General features: G+C 41.3%; 1 protein-coding gene across 6 annotated transcripts in view; it reads right to left on the bottom strand.

Annotated features, from left to right (window-relative positions):
- CACHD1 (cache domain containing 1) overlaps positions 1-21,034 on the bottom strand; it is a 225,073-nt gene that overhangs the window by 62,597 nt on the left and 141,442 nt on the right. For all 6 annotated transcript variants that reach the window (XM_031669497.1, XM_031669496.1, XM_031669501.1 and 3 more), the window contains one exon: positions 1,130-1,256. In XM_031669497.1, coding sequence (XP_031525357.1) covers positions 1,130-1,256 — 127 coding nt within the window. The remainder of the gene's footprint in view (positions 1-1,129; positions 1,257-21,034) is intronic.

Here is a 21,034-nt window from a genome sequence, read left to right as displayed (position 1 = left end):
TCTTAGGATGGCTGGGCACGGTGGGTCATGCCTGTAATCCCAGCACTTTGGGAGGCTAAGGTGGACGGATCACCTGAGGTCAGGAGTTCGAGACCAGCCTGGCCAACTTGGCGAAACCTCATCTCTACTAAAAATACAAAAATTGGTCAGGCTTGGTGGTGAGTGCCTGTAATCCCAGCTACTTGGGAGGCTGAGGCAGGAGAATTGCTTGAACCCAGGAGGCAGAGGTTGCAGCGAGCCAAGATCGTGCCATTGCATTCCAGCCTGGGCAACAAGAGCAAAACTCCTTCTCAGGAAAAAAAAAAAAATCTTAGGAAAAGCACAGATGAAGTATTTTCCTCGGGGAAAAATTCTGGATACAATTTAAAGTGAAGATGAAGGGAAGCTAAAGTAATTGTGTAGACTCCAGAAAATGGTGTGAAAAGTGGGTGCCCTGCACTACAGCTCCAGATGTTCTGGCATCAAACATTTGACACGGCAAACAGGAAACTGCCAGGATTAAATAGGAAAGTGTACTTGCTTCGGGGGGTTCTATAATTAATGAGTCTTGTCATACAAATTATCTCACCATTATTGCCCTTCTGGCTACATGGTAGAATCTCAAGTCATGTCTGTGAGTGAGAAAAGCAAGATGTTAGTGATTTTTAATCCAATGCTTTCTGCTCACCTCAAAACTTCTAGTAGTTAAAATCTGCATGTAAATTTCATGCAGTATGGCCAAGCATGTCATCACAGAAAGGGAAGCTGAGTATAACAAACTCTACTCTGAGATATGTTATAAAGTTATGTTCAAGGGCTGCCCTATAGACAAGGTACCATCATTCACATTTCAACAAAGAATTCTGAAACTCAAAACACTCTAGGTGCTTCACACAATTTGACTTCAGGAGTAAGTACTTTTTTTATTTGGCATGTTACATAGCTATAGAAAAGCTCTGGATTTTGTAATTTGCCCTTGCCTGGAATTTCACATCCACACATACTAAATGGTGAATTCATTTCAGAACAAGTACAAATTTCTGAATCCACAGCTTAGAGGCATAGCCATGAGTAGAAACGAGAAGTTTTATCTTTCATGTAGATCACTCTTAAACAATAATTAAAAACTTCAGAATGCAAGTCAACATACCTACTGCGGTGTTCGTAGCTGCCCTTACACCGGAACTTGTGTGCTGGGAAAACAGTGAAAATTCCTTCTTCTGAACTGAAATACTGCCACTTAATTCCAGGGTTGGATTTCAGGTTGTCTGCAAGAACTAGAGGGGTGAGGAAAATGAAGTATAACCACCAAATCCACAGGTGCATGGAGGCACCGCTTCTCAGGCATCTGTTTTGCATAAACCGCTTGTAGTATGAAGAAATCCCACTAGATACAAGGTTGTAAATTTTCTATGAAACATGTTTTCTGCCCCTCAAAAAATACCCTAAGAATAGAAAATACAATGTTTCAGCTAAGTGAAGCTATTACTCTTAATATTGTACCATGACATTATATGTCTTGGATTCTTTTTCCAGTACAAATGATTCACTTGCATTAATCTCTCCCTGCACTGAGCTGGCCCCTGTTGGGTCAGCACACACTAGTTGGCTTGGGGTGCAGTCTGTAACTGTAGAAAACAGTGATGTTAATAGGCCTCATCGCCAGAGGGACTAGACCTGTGACCTTAACCTTGCCTTTGCTTCACAATGAAGGAAACAGCATACATGGTACTTAAAAAGACAGGCCATCATTGTCTGATTAAGCTGTTACTTACGGAATGATTCCTCTGTGCCAGGTGCTGGAATACAGGCTTCCTTATGTTATCTCATGTCATCCATAAAGCAACCCCAAGATGTGGGTGGTATTGTTATCACTACTTTAGAGTCGAGAAAATATGCTGAAGTGATTTGTCAAAGACCTCCTCAGTAAATGGCCAAGCTGGGATTCAAACCTGGCTGTCCTGACTCCTGTGTTCCTTACATCATGCTGTACTGCCCCCCTTTATCTACACAGCATTCCTACCGCTGACCTGCATCTGCCATTCCCTCAGCCCACCTTGTTGTGTGCAATCCTGTCCCACAACCTCCATGAAGTCTTTCTTACCCTCTCCCGCAATCAGAATTTCCTCTCTTTTCTGAGCTCTTAGGATGTTTTGCTCTGCTCCATTCTGACTCAGCTACTTATTACACACTTACTACGTGCTGGTCACTGCTTTACATTTGGCAAGATATACAAAGATGAGCAAAAAACAAGCCCTATTGTAATAACTGATAAACAAGCAGAGTTACACAGATGGAAATGGAACAAAAACAAATTCAGTTGCGGGAAGATTCCAAGCAAACGTAAAAAGGAAGGAATGCGTGAGGTGTATTTGATCAGAAAATACATTAAGCTTTAAACACCCATGTGATCAAATAAGGATCTGTTTGTATGACTGTAAGGGCTGAGGCTGAGATATGACTCTAACAATGATGAGGGATCTTCACCTCTACTGTAGACAAAGAGCTTTCACACAGGATATTTAAGTTTCACAAAATACTACACGATATGTGGTCTTATCTTCAGATTGCAATGAAGAAACTGAAGCTCAAAGAAATTAAATGGCCCTTTATAACACTGCCATGTTTTATTTTCTTCATAGCATTTATCACCATCTGAAATATCATTTAATACCAGTTCATTCTTCTCTTCTCCCTTCCCACCCCCAGTTAAATTTTAAGATGCAAGCAATGAAGAACTTGGCCTTGTCCCCCCTATAGCCTAGAACAATGCATGCACAGTGAGTGTAAATAGTTCCTACACAAATGAATATCCACGGCTAGTAGGTGGTAAGATCATGCTTTAACATAGCTCTTCTGACTCTGTGTTTCTCACTAAATCCTTCGGCCTCAAATAAAAGTGGGTGGACTAATTATGGTATTATGTTTTTATACCATATGTAGCATCAGGAATTACATTATGAAATGGGAGCTGCAAAGTTTTGCAGGATATTGTGGGGGTGATGGTTCCCTGTGAACTCAGGTGCAACAGTCATGTACCTGCCTCCTCTCCGCTAGAGCATCATGAACTCCAAGAAGGTAAGATGATGGTCTACTCTGTCTCCTTGGCACTCAGGACAGTGGCTGTGCTGTTCTGCAGGTTTGTTATATTAGCAGGACTGAATTCCTATTCTATTTTTTATTTAAAAATTTTTTTTGAGACAGGGTCTCACTCTGTTGCCCAGATGGGAATGTAGTGATGCAATCACAGCTTACTGTAGCCTTGTTCTCCCGGGCTCAAGTGATCCTCCTGCCTCAGTCTCTTGCATAGCTAAGACTATAGGTGGGCACCATCACACTCAGCTAATTTTTTTTATTTTTGTAGAGACAGGGTGTCACCATGTTGCCCAGGCTGGCCTCAAATTCGTGGCCTCAAGTGATCCTTCTGCCTTAGCCTCTTAAAGTACTAGGATTACAGGCATGAGCCACCGTGCCCAGCCCCAAGATTTTATCTGAGACAGACAGGCCTTGCTTTCAGTCTCTGCTGTCCCTAGTTCACTGTATTTATATCCACTATTATTCTGATGTCTGCTTGGCTTTGATCAACTTTTCATGATTTGTTCTTGGCCTACCATGGGCAGGGAACAGCTTTTAGGAATAGAGGTAAAGAGAAAAAAAATATTAAATCCTTACCTACAAAAGAAAGACTAATTCAGGGAGATTGGAAATATACACTAAACTTTTAATTAATTATCACAGTATCTGATTAAGAGCTTGGGTGAGGTACAGAGAAGGGCTATGGAAATCCAAAGATAGGAAAGATCTACCTGTGCTCATTGAGATGGTGTTGGGAACAAGTCCTGAGTGAGTACCTATGACCGTCTAGGCATTATGCCACGTGCCTTCTACAAAGTATGGTGGACTTTTGCCATTTGGGCATGTACCTTGAAAACATACCCACCTGCCAAGATGACCAACGTGCAAGAGGAGGGGAGTGAGAGCTTTGCAGCGGGGTCACTACAGAGAGTGCTCAATTAGCAAGACAGGAAGCCAGAGGCCAAGTTCCTCTCAATGACTTGTTAAAGGACAGTGTACATAAGTTCACAGCATGTGCTGTTGCCATCTACATATGATGTAGAGTGCGGAGTGACAATATATTCAACTCCTTTCCCTTTTTCCATCCGAGTGAAGATCACCACTTTTAATGTTTTATTTACTTTGCAGGGGTCTTTCTGCCATTAGCAATATGTTATCTGAGGACTACCTTTTTGAGCCATGGCAAATATTTTGATTGTGTTCCAAAAATTAAAACATGTGACAGTCATTAAACTTTGTGGTTGGTGTTAAAATGCCAGTTTCATCTTTATTTCTAGCATGTACATACTCAGGTATGACTTTAGTGCTGGCTCCACCTATCACTGGAACAATTTCAAAGCATGAGGCAAAGATAAAGACATTGGTCAATAAACCTCATTTTAGACTAATCATTAACAACAACTTACAAAGAAGAAAATGCTGGAACAACATGTGACTATTCCATAAAAGTGGCCAATGCTGATGCCTGTGTCAACCTGCCCACTCCCAGAAACATATGCCCAGAGCCAAACAGGGTCACACCTATGTGGGGTCTGATGAAACATAATGGAGACTCGACTCTAGCAAACATCTACCTGGCATCTGCATGTGCCAGCTTTGTGCTAATGCTCCCACATATAGCATTTAATTCTCACCTCAACAAACCAGTCTTTTAACATGCACTAAAGTTTCATGTGTTTAAATCAGAATGGAGCGAACTCCATAGACATTTAGGAACACTTTTTTTAAATTTTTTTTTTTTCTTTTTTTTGAGACGAAGTCTCGCTCTGTCGCCCAGGCAGGAGTGCAGTGGCGTGATCTTGGCTCACTGCAAGTTCCGTCTCTGGGGTTCATGCCATTCTCCTGCCTCAGCCTCCTATAGGCGCCTACCACCATACCCAGCTAATTTTTTTGTATTTTTAGTAGAGACTGGGTTTCACCGTGTTAGCCAGGATGGTCTCAATCTCCTGACCTTGTGATCACCCACCTCAGCCTCCCAAAGTGCTGGGATTACAGGTGTGAGCCACTGGGCCCAGCCTTTTAATTTTTTATTTTTATAGATTTAGGGGGTACAAATGCAGTTTTGTTACATGGACATATTGTGTAGTGATGAAGTCTGAGCTTTTAGGGTAACCATCACATGAATAGTGTACATTGTACCCATTAGGTAATTTCTTTTCCTTTTTCTTTTTCTTTTTTTTCCCCTGAGACTGAGTCTCGCTCTATTACCCAGGCTGGAGTGCAGTTTTGCGACCTCGGCTTACTGCAACCTCCGCCTCCTGAGTTCAAGTGATTCTCCTGCTTCAGCCTCCCAAGTAGCTGGGATTACAGTCATCTGCCACCATGCCCAGCTAGTTTTTGTATTTTTAGTAGAGACAGGGTTTCACCATGTTGGACAGGCGGGTCTTGAACTCCCGACCTCAAGTGATCCGCCTGCCTCTGCCTCCCAAAGTGCTGGGATTACAGGCATGAACCACCACGCCTGTCCCCATTAGGTAATTTCTCATTACTCACTCCGCCTCCCACCCTCTCACCTTTCCAAGTCACCTTTCCAAGTGTCTATCATTCCACTCCCTCTGTCCAAATGCACACATTATTTAGCTCCCACTTATAAGTGACAACATTCAGCATTCGACTTTCTGCAGGAACACTTTAGAATTCCCACTCATCCCCTATCCCTCACTGCTTTAAATGACCAGATCTCTGTATAGAAACTTCCCTTCAGTCTGGTACAGTGATTGGCCAACTTCTGTAATGGGCTGGATAGCAAATACTTCTGGCTTTGCAGACCATAAGGTCTTTGTCATAACGACCCAAATCTGTCTTTAGAGGGCAGACACAGACATTTATTTGTAAATGAATGAATGGGCTGTGTGCCAATACAAGTTTATTTACAAAAATCACTGGCAAGCTGGATTTGGTCAGCGGTCCTCCAACAAAGCTATGCAAAATATACTACACATAGGACTTAAAGCATTTCCAAAGCCTTAGACTTTTAGCTATTACACCCCTTGCCCTCCCCAGATCCCTCATGCATACCGAGGGGCTGTAACACATTTTATCCTCACAAAAGTCCTAGGAATAAAAATTAATTATCTCCAAGTGACAGCTGAGGAAACAGGCTCAGAGAGCTTGTTTTTTGACATGCCTGAGGTTTCACAGTGGGCAAGAAGGGGCCATGAGAGTCAAGGCAGTCTGTGACCACAATGCCTGTCTTCTCGCCTCTCCGCCAGGAAACTTGCCCTTTGTGAGACATCTGGCTGACATGAGTGTGTGTAAACATGGAAGAGGCTTTTTCTCCACCTAGTCTCCTGGGGTCTGAAGCTTTAACCTTGATCTCACATTAGCACTGTTCTCCAGACAGCCTTGCCAACCCCTTAATAAAAAGGCAAACATTGCCTTTGGAAGTAAAGGAAAGCTCAATGACCTCATTTAAAAGTAACATCTGTAACAATAAACAGGCTACAGTGAAACTATTAAAAGGGGAGCCAATGGGAGCAAGAATGTTTTAAAAATAAATCAAAACTCATATAGTGCATGATACATTTAGTCTCACCACAAAAGATCATTCTGGTTCATTATAATCATTCCAACACTATAGCACAGTTTCAGGCAAGGTTTCTCCAATTCTCCTGCTGAGGACTCCTTTGGCATCTGATTAAATTACATCCATTATTTGGTACTAGCAGAAGATGATGGATATGATGGTAATGAGGTCCCCGGGGCCCAGAAGTAATCTATCAATGTGCTGTGCTTCCCAGGCGGCCCCTCTCTGACCTAGATGTGGAGGTGAATGAGAGCCTTATTATCCACACAAGCAACCCAGAGGGGGCTTTCCCCATTCCTATGAGTCAGTTAGGTGTCTAGCCACTGGATAACTTGGGCTGGTGTCCAACCACAGGGTCCTTCACACTCACTCTTTCCTCAAAAATGTTGGAAGTGGTCCAGGAAAAAAGCTGGGCAGACGCCCAACCCATCAAGCGGTGATGCACAGCATTAGGATTTAAGTGATGAATGGGCAGGGTCTGTATCTGTCTAAATTGCTCTACACACCTACACTTACCTCAGACAGACACATGTGCAGGAGGCAATAAATGGTGTCTTTCCTCAGTGAAGTGTATCCCCAAGCTAGAAGTTACTGCACCCTTTTAAATCCTCCTCTGGTGTTTTACCTCTTCCTACCTTCTACTCTGCATTATCGTTGTTATAGGTACATTCCACCTCCTCCATCCCTAGATTCTAAGATCCTTGAGGGCAAGATCTATACCTGACTCATCTCTGCATCCTAAAGCAGAGATTTCTAGTTCTTTTCACATTGAGGTACACATTCTCTGAGAGATGTAGGATTGGTATCTGTAGCACACAGGCTGGGATGATCCGTACGTTTGTGTCTTTAGTTCTAAAATCTTATTTTCTTCTAATGCCAACTTTTCTTTTTTTGAGCTGGAGCCTTGCTCTGTTGCCCAGGCTGGAGTGCAGTGTTACAACCTCGGCTCACTGCAACCTCTGTCTGCCAGGTTCAAGTGATTCTCCTGCCTCAGACTTCAGAGTAGCTGGGATTACAGGCACCCGTCGCCATGCCCAGCTCAGTTTTGTATTATTAGTGCAGATGGGGTTTCACCATGTTGGCCAGGCTGGTCTCAAACTCCTGAGCTCAGCTGATCTGCCTACCTTGGCCTCCAAAAGTGTTGGGATTACAGGCGTGAGCCCCCAAACCCAACCTACTGCCAAATTTAATTTAAAAAATTAAATATTGTGACTATATCAATATAGAAGCAATGACAATTTTAAATATGTCTTAAAACCTAGACAATCCCTTCTCCGAACACCACTGCCTTGATTAAGAAAGTTTGCCAATGCAACCAGCATAGAAATAGATAAATGGGGAGATAAAAAGTCTGCTGTGTGATTTCATGGGTCTATACATGTCCAAATCTACTAACTGTACATGTTAAACACATGAAGTTTATTGGATGTCAATTATACTTCAATAAAACTGTTTCAATAAAACAGTGAAAATGTATTGAGCATCATACAAAACAGTTTCACATATGGTGTAATACTTTTCATAATTACCCTATGGATTTGTTATTTTATTCCCATCTTATAGATGCAGAACTAACACGCTCAAGGTGGCAAGAGCACAGCATGATTTGATTCATTTAGGTGTGCTTGCTTTAACATTACATATAGTACTTCCGTGTGTTGAGAAATACATGCTAGATGAATTAGCAATCAACAGATAAAAAACTTACTGAGTATTCTTGAGAGGCAGAATAAATATATAAACATGCAGGGGCTTCTCAATCAAAATAACAGATTTATTAGTTTGTATGTACAAGGTAAATAAGTACAATTAAGGAGAGGCATAACAAAATGAAATGATTTCATAATTGGAATAAAACCTAAGGCGAAACTGACCATTTAATCTTATAAGGAAAAACAAACTGCTGAACTGCTAAAGCTGGCAAATACTAGCTGGGTAGTTCAGGTTGGTTTACCTGGAAAATCGCAGAGACACAAGCCACTGCTTAATAGGCAGAGCTGATAGTGTATGTATGACTCTGAGCAAGCTTAAACACTAAATAGCATATGTTAGATAAGAGACAGGGTTTTTATATAACCGAGAAATGGTATAGTTGTGATCTCTTAATTATTTTGAGGTGTTCAACAGGTTAGAGACATGAGCCTTAGGTGGCTTTTATTTTTCACCGTCAACTTGAGCGAGTATAAGAAAGCCATTTGGAAATGGCCTGGTGTTATTTTGCATCTTCTACTTAATTCAAGTTAGTACTTATCAACTAGAAAAAAAGACCCTGGTAAATCAGAATGGACTGGGAATGAAAAGCCACAGGTTCAAGTCCCATCTCTTAAGACTGGCAAGCTGTCTGACCTTAAATTTACTCTCTATATAGCATCCAAAGGCTTCTTTCTAAAATGTAAATCAAATCCCCTGTTGCTTTGCTTAAAACCTTTCAAAGGTTCCCTACTGTACTACACTTAGCATTAAATTCAAACTCTACAAGGCCCTGCATGACCTGGCTCCTTCCTATTCTCCAACCTCACCTCTTCCCCCTTCAACTCAGTACACTGTACATCAAGAGCCAATTCTTTCAGTTCCACAAATGTGCCCTTGCTACAAGGTGATCCTTAGGCATGGGAAAATTCTTTCTTCACTTTTCAGATAGCTCTTTTTTAAGCCTTCAGGTTTTGCCTGAAATTCCACCTTCTCAGAGATCCTCCCCTGACCACTCTTGATTCTTATCCTCTCTTATAGTACTTGGTATTTTCCTTCATAGCAAAAACTGGTAATGTCCTGTGTAATCTTTACGTAGCTATGTGTTTAGTATCTCTTACATAGGGAACCTTAAGCTCCATGGGGAAGGACGTATACAGATTTACAACTAGAGAAGAAGAACAAACTTCCAGCTGGCTTTGATCAAGTTTATACAAAAAAAAAGGGAAAAGGGGAGCATCCTCACTCCTACTGACTTAGAATATATAAATCAGCACTATGAGACTGTTATCAGTGGCCCAAGACTATATATATATGGAATGTCCAAGTGGTACCAGGAAAAGGTTATTTAGATGAACATATGGAGAAAATTTAATGTCAGTCTTTTAAAAACAGAGCCATCACAGGTAGCTCACTGTGACCACTGATAAGCAAGGGCAAGAGGAAGTGTTTTCTCATTTCAAGTATTCTCATTACAAGCATTTCAAGTATTTACTATTTCAAGTATTAATTATCAGAGCAACCATGAAATCTCTTCCTCTGAAGCCCTTACAAGCAGGAATGATGCCTAATAATTTAAGATTATTTGGATAGAGCCCAGTAGACTATCAGTGGGCCAGTGGAAGGTGAATTTGGTCCTAAAAATTTTGCCTTTCAATTTTGCTGCAGACTGTGTAGTGGGAATCTTTCTATTTGGCTGTCAGTTTGGGACATTCCTCCTCCAACCAACTCTAAGGCACAGGATCTTAATAGTTTCTGTTCCATAAAAGCTTTGGTAGCCTGGAGAAGACAGAATCTTTGTAAAGCATACAAATAAAACATTTAAGATGTCAAAAGAAACCTATTATAAAGAAGAGTTTCCAAAATATTACAAATGTAAGTGTATGATAATATATGTGCTTCCTATTAATGCATTAAGAAAAAGAAAGGTTATGGTAGGTCTCATACCTTCCATGATTTGGAAATCATGATGAGCATACATGATATTTCAAGACATATTCAACAACTGTTATGTGAGATGAAAACTGCCATGATTTCTTTGATGACAAAAATCCCTGGTATGAAATGTACACTGTGGATTGTTACCTTAATTTATGATTGAATTAGAGATCAATTAAAATAAAGATCTAATTTATTTAACATCCAAATGGATGAATCTCTTAATTCTATCTGTGAACTCCTTAGGAGGGTATGAGGTCTGTCTCTAAGGGACAGAATTAGAAATCTGCTTACAAAGGAGGTTTCACTGTAAGGACAGTCTCTGTGGTGATCACTATTAAGTCACATTTCTAAGCAGCTACATGTAGGTGGGGAAGGAAGATCTAGATAGTCATTATTTCCAAAGTCAATATGGTCTCTATTTTATATTAACAAAAATTTATATTAACAAAAGTTCACAGCAGCTCAAAAAAGTTCAAACTACTTTAAAAAATTAAAATATTGAAGGTCTATGATGCCTGGATGAAAAAACTGATAAGATATGGTGCTGCCAGCCCACTTCTCCTTCTTTAAACCTTTACCAACGAAAAATTCCTAGGGTGCCAAGCAGATGATAACAAGTAAAGAGGGAGATGAAATTTAGATAAAAATAACAGTAAGAGACCAGGTAGCATTCTAGATATTTTGTTTTTATATTTTTGAAATCTTGTAACAATTCATTTTATAAAGTCAATATAATTACTGTCATTTTACAAAGCAGAAAACTGAAGCTGAGACAGGTGAAGCAACGTACCTATGTCCACACAGTTATTATAACTAGAGGAGGCAAATTCTGACCAATGGATCTAGTAAGTCACCTTTCTTTTTCCCCCTCCTTCTTGCCTTATCAAATACTTATTGAGTCCTGGCTATGTGTAAGGCACAGTGCCGGGATCATGCCCTCTGCTTTTGGGTCTAGAACACTTTCTACTAAACCAAGGGAAGATTCTTGGCATGCAGCAGTGAGAACACAGATGAGGGTACCTGACAGAGAGGTGCTCTTAGATCCGACCTCCAGTGCCTACCAACATTCCAAGATGCTCTTGCCCAGAGCATCCCAATATTTAAGGCTCTCGAATACAGGTTCTATTTGATCTCTACACTATAAAATACTGACAAAGTAATATTATAAAATGGAAGGAAACAGGCCTTCTGACAAACTCTATTTCCTCCATCACCCTCTGTGTAAGGAATTCAACAAACTGACTGTTTCTTAGAGTTACTATGCTAATTCTAAGCAAACCCCCACAATTTTGTAATAACTATTGGCTTATTTTTCTTTAGCCACAGCACACAAACTGTTGTCAGATATGCAGCTGAAAAAATATGCCTTCCCCGTTTCAGGCATTCTCACTTCCCATTTGTTGAGTCTCAAGACCCTCCAGCATATAGTATACTAAACTCTCCATGAATAATTCTAACAGATGGGCCCCAGATTCTCTGACCCCCAGACGTTTTCCTTCCAATTTCACTATCTACATCTAACTGGTTCTTATGTCATCAGCCTCTGCAGTCAAAACAAAACCAACCATGTCCTCCAAACTCCTTGCCTGCCCTCTTTAATGCTTAAGTTACTTCATTTATGGGAAAAAGATGGATTTTTGTTGGGTTGTGACTTCTGTTTTTCTCAACAATATTGTCCACCAGAGGTAGGGACACATAGAACATGCTCGTAATGGAAAGCTTATTGCCTCCCACCTCAAGGATATCTGGGCTTCCTGATGCCCAGCCCAACACCACTCAGAAAAACACATCAAGCTGTCTACCTCCCGTGCTTGCCAAATAGAAAATACAAGAGCTATCCTAAATACACAGAGACACAGACAAACGAAAACACACATACTTCCTCAACAGAACAGAACTGACTTAGCACCTCTCAGTAATGTTCTGTACAACAGCAAACACTCTGGAGGAGAAGAAAATAAATTAATATTCTGAGGGTTCCAAACGAAATTTCTGGCATCATACCTGATCCCACCTTCCCAATTCCCACCTCTCACTTACATCTTGAGTGTCGTTTTGCCATATACTATTCTGCTATTCTGGAGGGGCCATATATTTCAGCGACCACTGGATACCCTTTATGCTGCTCCAGGGGTGGTAAGCATATTGAGCACTTGACCATGTACCAGGTAAGGCTTTTATCTACATTACCTCAGTTAATTACTACAACAACCCTATGAGAGATTTTAAGCAGGGGAGCCAAAAGAGCTTTATGGAAAATGGAAGGAAGTGTAAGTTAGCCTGGAAGGAGGAGTACCTGGGACCAGACTATTAAGGTCATCTAAGAGTGAAAGGAAGGCAGTGGAAAGGGGCCATGACATAAACAAAATGGCTAGATGCAGGTTGAGCGGGATGGCAAGAACTAGAGAATCAATGTAGATCACTCTTCTTAGTTGCGTAGCTGAGACAAAGGGAAAGATTACTAATAACTTAGGATATAGGACTGTTTTTCATCGTTATTGCTATTTTTTTTGAGGTAAGTTTTATTATTCATCATTATTGCTATTTTTTTTTTTAATCTATGAGGTAGGTTTTACTTATTATCCAGGAAACCAAGGCATAGACAGGTTACTTTTTTTTTTTTTTTGAGACGGAGTTTCACTCTTGTTGCCCAAGCTGGAGCGCAATGGCATGATCTCGGCTCACTGCAACCTCCGCTTCCTGCGTTCAAGTGATTCTCCTTCCTCAGCCTCCAGAGTAGCTGGGGTTACAGGAGCGTGCCACTACGCCTGGCTAATTTTTTGTATTTTTAGTAGAAATGAGGTTTCACCATGTTAGTCAGGCTGGTCTTGAACTTCTGATCTCAGGAGATCCGCCTACCTCGGTCTCCCAAAGTATGGGGATTACAGGCGTGAGCCACTGCACCTGGCCATTATTACCATTTGTAAAGCTAAGGATATTCTGGTTCAGAAAGGTGGAGAGTGCCTTAAACCCTGAGCCCCCAATGGGACCTAGGCCATGTTGCTCAGTGACCTGCCACCACACTGATCATGCCAGTTAAGGCCCATTGCAAAAGTTAAACTAATGACAGTTGACCAAGCCTGTTCCTGGGGGCAACTCAATGATCCTTTCCTATCTCCTTGTTGTTATTTTAGTTTAAGACTAAGGTTAAGGAGCAGACATCCTCAAATCCCTGATTCTGTTCTGAGCTCATAGCTCTTTGTGTCCATTCTAGGTTGATTATATACTGCAAAAATAACCAGTCCATTCTGTCCTTGATTCAGCCTGGTCATGGGCTCAGGGAACCTAGAATAAACTTCTGGGATAATCCAAAACCAGTGGGGTTCCACCACTCTCCCTTCTTCCTACCTAGTAGACCATTCCCAGAGGACCCAAAGCTCCAGGTGATCTTCAAGCATTTATAAAAGAAATAACAGAAAATTAACAAAAATGTAGTTCTCAAGCCTAGGTGATCATCACAATTTTTAGAACCCACAGATTACCAAGCCAACATTCTGATTCACTATGTCTGCATGGTGGCTGAAGAATAGTTTTGTTGGTTTGTATTTTGTCTTTTTTTTTTTTTTGCAAAGCACCCCAGGTGACTCTGATGTTCAGTTTGGTTTGGGGCAACTAACCCAAGACATTAATCTCCATTTTCCCATCTGTTTGCTTCACTTCTTTCTCTGTCTTTGGCATGTAAACATTTTTAAGTTTCTCTAACTTAAAAAAAAAAAAAAAAAAACCAATAACGATGAAAAACATTCCTATACCTAAGTTATTAGTAACCCTTCCCCTTGTCTCAGCTATGCAACTAAGAAGAGTGGTCTACACCGATTCTCTAGTTCTTGCCATCCCACTCAACCTGCATTTAGCCATTTTGTTTATGCCATGGCCCCCTTCCACTGCCTTCCTTTCACTCTTTGATGACCTTAATAGTCTGGTCCCAGGTACTCCTTCTTCCAGGCTAACTACACTTCCTTCCATTTTCCATAAAGCTCTTTTGTCTCCCCTGCTTAAAATCTCTCAGTTGGTTGCCTTCAGGGTAAAAAACAGATAAAACACAACCAAACCCCAACAAAACACCTCAGACTAATATAAATGACCCATTAAAATTTGACTTAGCACTACTCTTATTTTCTGATACTCAACTCCCTCCTAAACAATGATCCATTCTGCATGCACATTTTATAGATTCCAAAATGCATGCTTGCCACAAGCACATCACCTGGATAATTCTTACCACATTTAAAAGACCCAGCTCAGAGCTCACAACCTGGGTCAAGTGCCCAGGGTTCACCTTCATCATCACAGCACTTAGCATTTTATCGTAATTGAACTTGTCTGTTGATTTTTCTCCTCCTCTCCCCTCTCACCAATACACTTCATTATCTTGGTATCTGGCATCGTAACCACCACATGCTTGTCACTTGAGAGAAGCTCTTTATGAGGGAGAGCCAGGAAGGAGTCAGAACTTATTCTGGGTCTCAAGATTAGGTAACTAGTAAAATGAAGCTGCTGTTAACTGACATATGGAACATGGGCCAAGGAGGAAGTTTGGGTGGGTAGAGAAACTATTTATAGGTATGGTTTTAGATACAAAGAGTTTCAAGTGTCAGTAGGCAGAATACAGTGATGGAAATACATCTCTTCATCTTAAGCAGTCTATCTCAGGGAGGCCATTGACTAAGAGTAAGGACACATAATGTTAAGCCATGTCAATACCAACAATTGCTCATTGACTTTAGGTAGATCAGAACTTCTCACCTGTAAAATGAAGCTTATAATGGCCCTTGGTGTCTGGTAAGAATAAAATGAAAGTATAAAATGGTCTATGAGGTACTAAGCAGCAATGGACTGATTGTTTTGTATATATTGTGTGTCTGGGCTCATCATAGATGGTTTCATGTGACTCCAGAATACCATTATTCATTTGTATAGTCTGCGTCACTCCATATCATGGGACATTTATGTGTGTTGATTCGCTACTTAGCTAAGGAAACCACTGCCAACTAACAGCAAATCACAATCACAATCCTTTCTTCATCGAAGTCCTTCAAGAGTCTTGGTTATTCCATTACACAGAAGAGAAAACAAAAGCACAACAAAAACCCTAGTGGCTTTCGTTCTTTCTTTCAGTAAGAATTTACCGTGTACCTGCTATGGGCAAGGCACTGGACTGGGTACTTGGCATACAATAATAAATGAAAAGAAGCACAAAGTCAAGTAGGTGTCTAACTTAAAAAAATCAAAAATCTGTAGTAAGAATGTGCCATAGAGTAAAGTCATAAAGGGTCATAACTGAGCCAATACAACCCTGGAAGGCCACCCCAGCTTCCAAGCAGTCCTGGGGTTGGCAGAGGCCTTTGCTGACACTGTGTAGAAGCCCTGCTCTCTCCCACTCTCGATTCTCCTTTCCTCCCTTTCCCCATAGGCTGCCAAGGTCCATCTCAGAGTCTGCTTCCTCAGAAAGCCAACCTGCTACAACAAACAAGAAATTCTTATCTAGAAGGGTGAGGGAAGCTGACAAGGAAGTTGGGTTCTTAGGAATAAGCAATGTTTTACATGTCAGAGGCGGCTGGCAGTGTGCTGCAGGATGAAACAATAATGTGATCAAAAGTAGGGAGCGGTGATGGAGGTGGGTGATGTTGAAGAAATGAAAGGGATTTCCTGAGGTTAGAGCCTGGAGGACTTAAGGAAAAGGAGCAGAAGATGGGGGTGCAGGGTCTCCAACGTGAGCTTAGATGTAAAGGGAGCCATCAGAGGTTTTTGAGAAATGCAGTTACAGAGGAGATTTTTCAGAATACTCAGTGAGTGTTTAGGATGTGTGGAAAAAGAGGGAAGAGAAGCAGGGAAACCTTCTGGTGGTGGTGGTGGTGGGGTTCTACATTAATTATTCTTCTAGAAAAGCAATAAGGATCCAAATTTACCACAGTAGCAGGGGAAAAAGAAAGGGGATTCAAGACTGATTTTTAGACTACAGAATCTGAGCCAAATTTCTCTTTCAATGAATAGAGGACAATGAGACCTGTGTTACAAGTCAATGTACCAATCAAGAGCCACTCTAGGCAGATGCCCAGCTGGTGTCTAGACCAAACAAGAGCAACACACAAGCAGATGCACAGCTGGATATCTAGGCCTAACAAGAAGAGCAATGCACAAGCAGGTGCCCAGCGGGGTGTCTAGACCAAACAAGAGCAACCTATAGGCAAATGTCCAGCCAGGTGTCTAGACCAAACAAGAGCAACCTATAGGTGGGTGTCCAGCCAGGTGTCTAGACCACAAAAAGAAAAGCAACACACAGGCAGATGTCCAGCCAGATGTCTAGACGAAATAAGAAGAACAATACATAGGCAGATGTCCACTCAGCTGTCTAGACCAAATAAGAAGAGCACCACATAGGCAGATGTCCAGCCAGATGTCTAGACCAAACAAGAGCAACCCACAGGCAGGTGTCCAGCCAAGTGTCTAGACAAATGAGAGCAACATACAGGGAGATGCCCAGCCAGGTGTCTAGACCAAGCAAGAAAAGCAATCCATAGACAGATGCCCAGCTGGTGTCTAGACTAAACAAGAGCAACATACAGGCAGATGCCCAGCCAGGTGCCTAGATTAAACAAGCACAATGCACAGGGAGATGCCCAGCCAGGGGTCTAGTACTTAGTGAACACTTGACAAATATTCACTTATTTATTTATACCCTTACTTGGACAATGACTCGTGTTAGGTCAAAATGGATAAAACCCAGAGAAGGACTGAGTGGAAAATGGTGAGGAAAAATTCCCAGAATGAAGGTAATACTGAATATAACAGGGAACTCAGACTGGGGACCAAATTCAGAGGAAAGTTTGTTTTGTGTACCTACAGGAAAATCACAGAGAGATGTGTGTCCTGAAGGTGGTTATTCAATAAATAAACTCAGAAATAGACCAGGTCTTGAGCTAGAGATTGTGAATTCACCAGCACATGGCAGGAGCTGGGAAGCTGGCTAAACTTAGAATATTCAGGAAGATAATGATTAGTGAGGTGAGGAGGATGGTAAGAGAGAATATACATCTACTCTGAGCAACAGAATAAAGAAAAATGAGCCCCAGAAGAAAAATAAGGATTAAACAGAGACATAAGAGGATAAATAGCAGAACATAATTTTATAGAAACCAAAGGAGAAGAGTTTCAAAAAAGAGGTTTACATGTCAACTACTACAAAATAGTCAAGTAAAATTGTAGAGGAGTCACTTGAAACCCTTCCAGGGAGCAAAGATATCCTGCCTTTTAAATACGTAGCCATACCTTGGAGATACTGCAGCTCAGTTCTAGACCCCTGGAATAAAGTGAGTAAGGCAATAAAGTAAGTCACACGAAGTTTTTGGTTTCCCAGTGCATATAAAAGTTATTTTTACCCTACACTATAGTCTATTAAGTGTGCAAAAGCATGATGTCTTAAAAACATTGTCATACCTTAATTTAAAAATATTTTATTGCTAAAAAATGCTAATGATCATTTGAGCCTTGAGCAAATTATAGTCTTTTTGCTGGTGGATCGTCTTGCCTTGATGTTGGTGGCTGCCGACTGATCAGGATGGTGGTAGATGAAGGTTGGGGTGGCTGTGGGAATTTCTTAAAATAAGACAACAATAAAGTTTGCTACACAAATTGACTTCCTTTCACAAAAGATTTCTCTGTAGCATGTGATACTATATGACAGCATTTTACCTACGGTAGAACTCCTTTAAAAAACTGGAGCCAATCCTCTCAAACCCTGCTGCTGTTTCATCAGCTAAATTCATGTAATATTCTAAGTCCTTTGTTGTCATTTCAACAATGTTCACAACATCTTCACTAGGAGTACATTCCATCTCAAGAAACTATTTTCATTGCTCATTCATAACAAGCAACTCCTCATCTGTCTAGGTTTTATCATGAGATTATACCAATTGAGGCACATCTTCAGACTCTACTTCTAATTCTAGTTTTCCCGGTATTTCTACCACATTTGCAGCGACTTCCTCCACTGAAATCTTGCCCCTGAAAGTCATCCATGAATGTTAGAATCAACTTCTTCCAAACTCCTATTAGTGTTGATATTTTGATCTCCTTCCATGAATCCCAAATGTTCTTAATAGCATCTAGAATGGTGAATCATTTCCAGAAGGTTTAAATTTACTTTGCCCTGATCCATCAGAGGAATCACTATCTATGAAAGCTATAACCTTATGAAATGTATTTCTTAAACAATTAGACTTGAAAGTAAAAATCACTCCTTGATCCATGGGCTGCAGACTGGACATTGTACTAGCAGTCATAAATACAACATTAATCTCTTGGTACATCTCCATCAGGGCTCTTAGGTGACTGGGTGCACTGTCAATGGGTAGTAATATTTAGAAGGGAGTCTTTTTTTTTTTTTTTTTTTTTGAGGAGTGGGGCTCCATACCATAACCTTATGAAATGTACTTCTTAAACAATTAGACTTGAAAGTAAAAATCACTCCTTGATCCATGGGCTGCAGACTGGACATTGTACTAGCAGTCATAAAAACATTAATCTCTTGGTACATCTCCATCAGAGCTCTTGGGTGACTGGGTGTACTGTCAATGGGTAGTAATATTTAGAAAGGAGTCTTTTTTTTTTTTTTTTTTTTTGAGGAGTGGGGCTCCATAGTGGGCTTAAAATATTCAGTAAAACATGCTGTAAACAGATACTTCCAGGTTTTTTGAAAAAAGGGAGATAATTAATTATAAGCAGAAAGCCAAACAAATGCATGTGACTCATTTTCCCTGAAAACATCTGAGTATTGTTCTATATACTACTACCTAGACTTGTGCTTCAATGACGTAGGTATTTTCCTTACATACACATTATAAAATTTAGCAACAAGGGCCGGACGCGGTGGCTCACGCCTGTAATCCCAACACTTTGGGAGGCCGAGGTGGGCGGATCACAAGGTCAGGAGATCGAGACCATGGTGAAAACCCGTCTTTACTAAAAATACAAAAAATTAGCTGGGCGTGGGGGCGGGTGCCTGTAGTCCCAGCTACTCAGGAGGTTGAGGCAGGAGAATGGCGTGAACCCAGGAGGCCGAGCTTGCAGTGAGCTGAGATCGCGCCACTGCACTCCAGCCAGGGGGACAGAGCAAGACTCCATCTCCAAAAAAAAAAAAAAATTTAGCAACAAGGATAAGTAACCACCAACATTAATTCAATTCAATAAACATTATATAAGCACCTATAGAGTGAAGACCGAACAAGATGTAACCATGAGGATATAAAGATAGATAAATGCTTCTGTGATCTCATAGTATGATAGAAAAGGCAATTGCACACAAAAATGGTATTGATATATGGACTCCTATTAAAAAAACTTCTATTATAGAGATACTTTGTATTAAGATAATATAACTTTCATTTGAATTATGCTTTTATGGTTCATGATATGGTTTGGCTCTGCATCCTCCCACCCAAATCTCATCTTGAATTGTAATCCTCACATGTTAGGGAGAAACCTGGTGTGAGGTAATTGGATCATGGGGGCAGTTCCCCCCATGCTATTCTCATGATAGCGAGTTCTCACTAAATCTGATGCATTAAAAGTGTTTGGCAGTTCCCCCACCCCAACCCCCTCCTGTTGCCATGTAAGACATGCCTTGCTTGCCCTTTGCCTTCCAACATGATTACAAGTTTCCCAAGGCCTCCACAGCTACGAGGAAATATGAGTCAATTAAGCCTCTTTTCTTCACAAATACCTCAGTCTCAGGTAGTATCTTTACAGCAGCATGAGAATGGACTAATACAGAAAATTGGCAATGAGGTAGTGAGGCACTGCTATAAAGATACCTGAGAATGTGGAATTGACTTTGGGACTGGGTAACCAGCAGAGGTTGGAAGAGTTTGGAGCGCTCTGAAGAAAACAGGAAGATGAGAGAAGTCTGGAATTTCCTAGAGATTTGTTGAATGGCTTGGACCAAAATGCTGATAGTGATATGGACAATGAGGTCCAGTCTGAGGTAGTCTCACATGTGAATGAAGAACTTATTGGGAACTGGAGCAAAGGCCACTCTTGCTATGCTTTAGCAAAGAGACTGGCAGCATTTTGCTTCTGCCCTAGCAATCTGTGGAACTTTCAACTTGAGAGAGATGATTTAGGGTATCTGGCAAGGAAGAAATTTCTAAGCAACAATGCATTCAAGAGTTGATCTTGCTGTTTCTAAAACTGTATGCATATATGCATGAACAAAGATTATCTAAAACTGGAATTTGTATTTGAAAGGGAAGCAAAGCATACATGTTTGGAAAATGTGCAGCATGACCACGTGGTAGAAAAGAAAAACCCATTTCCTGGGGAGAAATTCAAGCCAGATGCAGAAATTTGCCTAAGTAACAAGGAGCTGAATATTAATAGCCAAGACAATGTCTCCAGGGCATGTCACAGGCCTTCAGAGCAGCCCCTCCCATCACAGGCCCAGAGGCCTAGGAGGAATAAATGGTTTCTTAGGCCAGGCCCGGGGCTCTGCTGGTCTGTGCTACCTCAGGATGTGGTGCCCTGTGTCCCAGTCACTCCAGCTCCAGCCATGGCTAAAAGGGGCCAAGGTGCAGCTTGGGCCATGGCTTCAGAGGATGCAAGCCCCAAGCCTTGGCAGGTTCCATGTGGTATTGGGCCTGTGGGTGTGCAAGCGACAAGAGCTGAGGTTTGGGGGCCTCTGTCTAGATTTCAGAGGATGTATGGAAACACCTGGATGTCCAGGTAGAAGTTTGCCGTAGGGTTGGGGCACTCATGGAGAACCTCTGCTAGGGCAGTGTGGAAGGGAAATGTGGGTTTGGAGCCCCTACACAGAGCCCCCACTGGGGC

The sequence above is a fragment of the Papio anubis genome, chromosome 1, assembly GCF_008728515.1.
Source record: "Papio anubis isolate 15944 chromosome 1, Panubis1.0, whole genome shotgun sequence".
NCBI classification, from domain to species: domain Eukaryota; kingdom Metazoa; phylum Chordata; class Mammalia; order Primates; family Cercopithecidae; genus Papio; species Papio anubis.
Note: the sequence above shows the minus strand (reverse complement) of the source record. Positions and strands in the feature narration are given on the sequence as shown.